Source organism: Carlito syrichta, unplaced genomic scaffold (assembly GCF_000164805.1).
Source record: "Carlito syrichta isolate Samal-C Ts95f unplaced genomic scaffold, Tarsius_syrichta-2.0.1 Scaffold288326, whole genome shotgun sequence".
NCBI classification, from domain to species: domain Eukaryota; kingdom Metazoa; phylum Chordata; class Mammalia; order Primates; family Tarsiidae; genus Carlito; species Carlito syrichta.
In genome coordinates this window covers 4071-5506 of record NW_007232422.1, presented here as the reverse complement: position 1 = coordinate 5506, position 1436 = coordinate 4071, and the positions used below count along the sequence as shown (strand labels likewise).

The window sequence follows — 1436 nt, the reverse complement described above, 5'->3', positions numbered from 1 at the left end:
CCCGTTCCCCCCCCCCCCACAGCCAGGTGTCCCCGCCTTTACTGTGCTCCAGCCTGAAGGTGCCCTGGCGGTGCTGAGGGACCGGGCCCAGCAGATCTCGGTGAGTCTGACTGGAATGGGACGGCGGCACCGGGCGTGTCTGCCTTGGGGGGCGGCGCTTCCTCCCTGGGGGCCTCCGTTTGCCCCTTTGCGCCGTGAGGAAGCTGAGTTGCTGTTGGTCCGGCGGCAGCGCACCTCAGTTCCGGAAGCAGGCTGGGTGGCTTCTGGCGGGGGCGGAGAGCTGGGCTGGCGGGGCCAGAGGAGGCCGCTGCTGACTAGCTGGGGCCTGTCTCCACAGTGTCCGCTCTACCTGTGCCCACCCCTGGAGGCACTGGAGGAGCTGGGGCCACCGCTGACCCTGAGCCTGCATGGGGAGCACCAGCGGTCCAACGCTGCCTTGGCCTTGCAGCTGGCCCGCTGCTGGCTGCAGCAACAAGGCCGCCAGGGTGAGCGGGCAGGCGCCTGGGCAGGTGGGCGGCTGCGGGACCTCGGGGTCCTGAGCACACGCGCCCTCACACCAGGTGCCGGAGAGCCAAAGGCATCCAGATCCAGCCCCCTGTGGCAGCTGCCCCTGGCACCGGCGTTCCAGCCCACATCGCACATGCGGCTCGGTGAGTCAGGCCTTCCTGGCCCGTGAGGACCACCGTGTGGCGTGCTTGTGCCCCTGCAGGTGTTTCTTTTGGATTCCTGCTTGGGGAGTGGGGGCAATCCGAGGGGACGCTGAAGAGAAAGGATGCTGGAGTCAGTCAACTTCCCTGACCTTGGGCTTAGGAGTGCTTTCTGAGCCTCGGCTTCCTCCTTTGCCAGTGGGGATGGGTGGCAGAACCTGCTGCCAAGGGCTGTTGTGGGAGCCCGGCGAGGCGGTGTCGCCGAAGTGCGGGGTCCAAGCCTGGCAGAGGGCTGAGGTGCCCGGCCGTGGCAGCCACTGTCACTGCCGCCATCATCAGACTAGAAGGCTCTCTAGGCTGGTGGTGCAGTCGCCTGCCTCTTGTCCCCACCCACGCTTTCGGCACGCAGAAGGTGACATGCTGTTAAGTCCCTTCTGCAAGTGCTGCGCCCGCTGGGTGCCGGGCCCTGAGCCACAGACTCGTGACAAGGTCTCGGAGCCAGGCAGACCTGGATCACGTTCCAGCCCCGGACTCACTTGCTCTGGGGGCGAAGGGCTCCCTGGCTGTCAGACGGGGGGAGCATGACAGCAGGCCCTCTCAGAGTGCCCGAGAACATTCCACAGGATGAGGCGGCTGAACAGCCCAGTGCGGTGGCTGGCGCCAGTGAGAGGCGCGTGGGTGACGGGGTCCTCGGAGCGCGCAGAGGGAGCGGCCTGCGGGGAGAGCCGGAGAGCCTTCCGGGCCAAGATCGTCGCGCGCGTCCGCTCGGGCTGGCATGGGCGAGGACCC

General features: G+C 67.9%; 1 protein-coding gene across 1 annotated transcript in view; it reads left to right on the top strand.

Moving 5' to 3' along the window:
* FPGS (folylpolyglutamate synthase) overlaps nt 1-1436 on the top strand; it is an 8212-nt gene that overhangs the window by 2902 nt on the left and 3874 nt on the right. The window contains exons 8-10 of the mRNA XM_021710242.1: nt 23-100; nt 338-485; nt 561-650. Coding sequence (XP_021565917.1) covers nt 23-100; nt 338-485; nt 561-650 — 316 coding nt within the window. The remainder of the gene's footprint in view (nt 1-22; nt 101-337; nt 486-560; nt 651-1436) is intronic.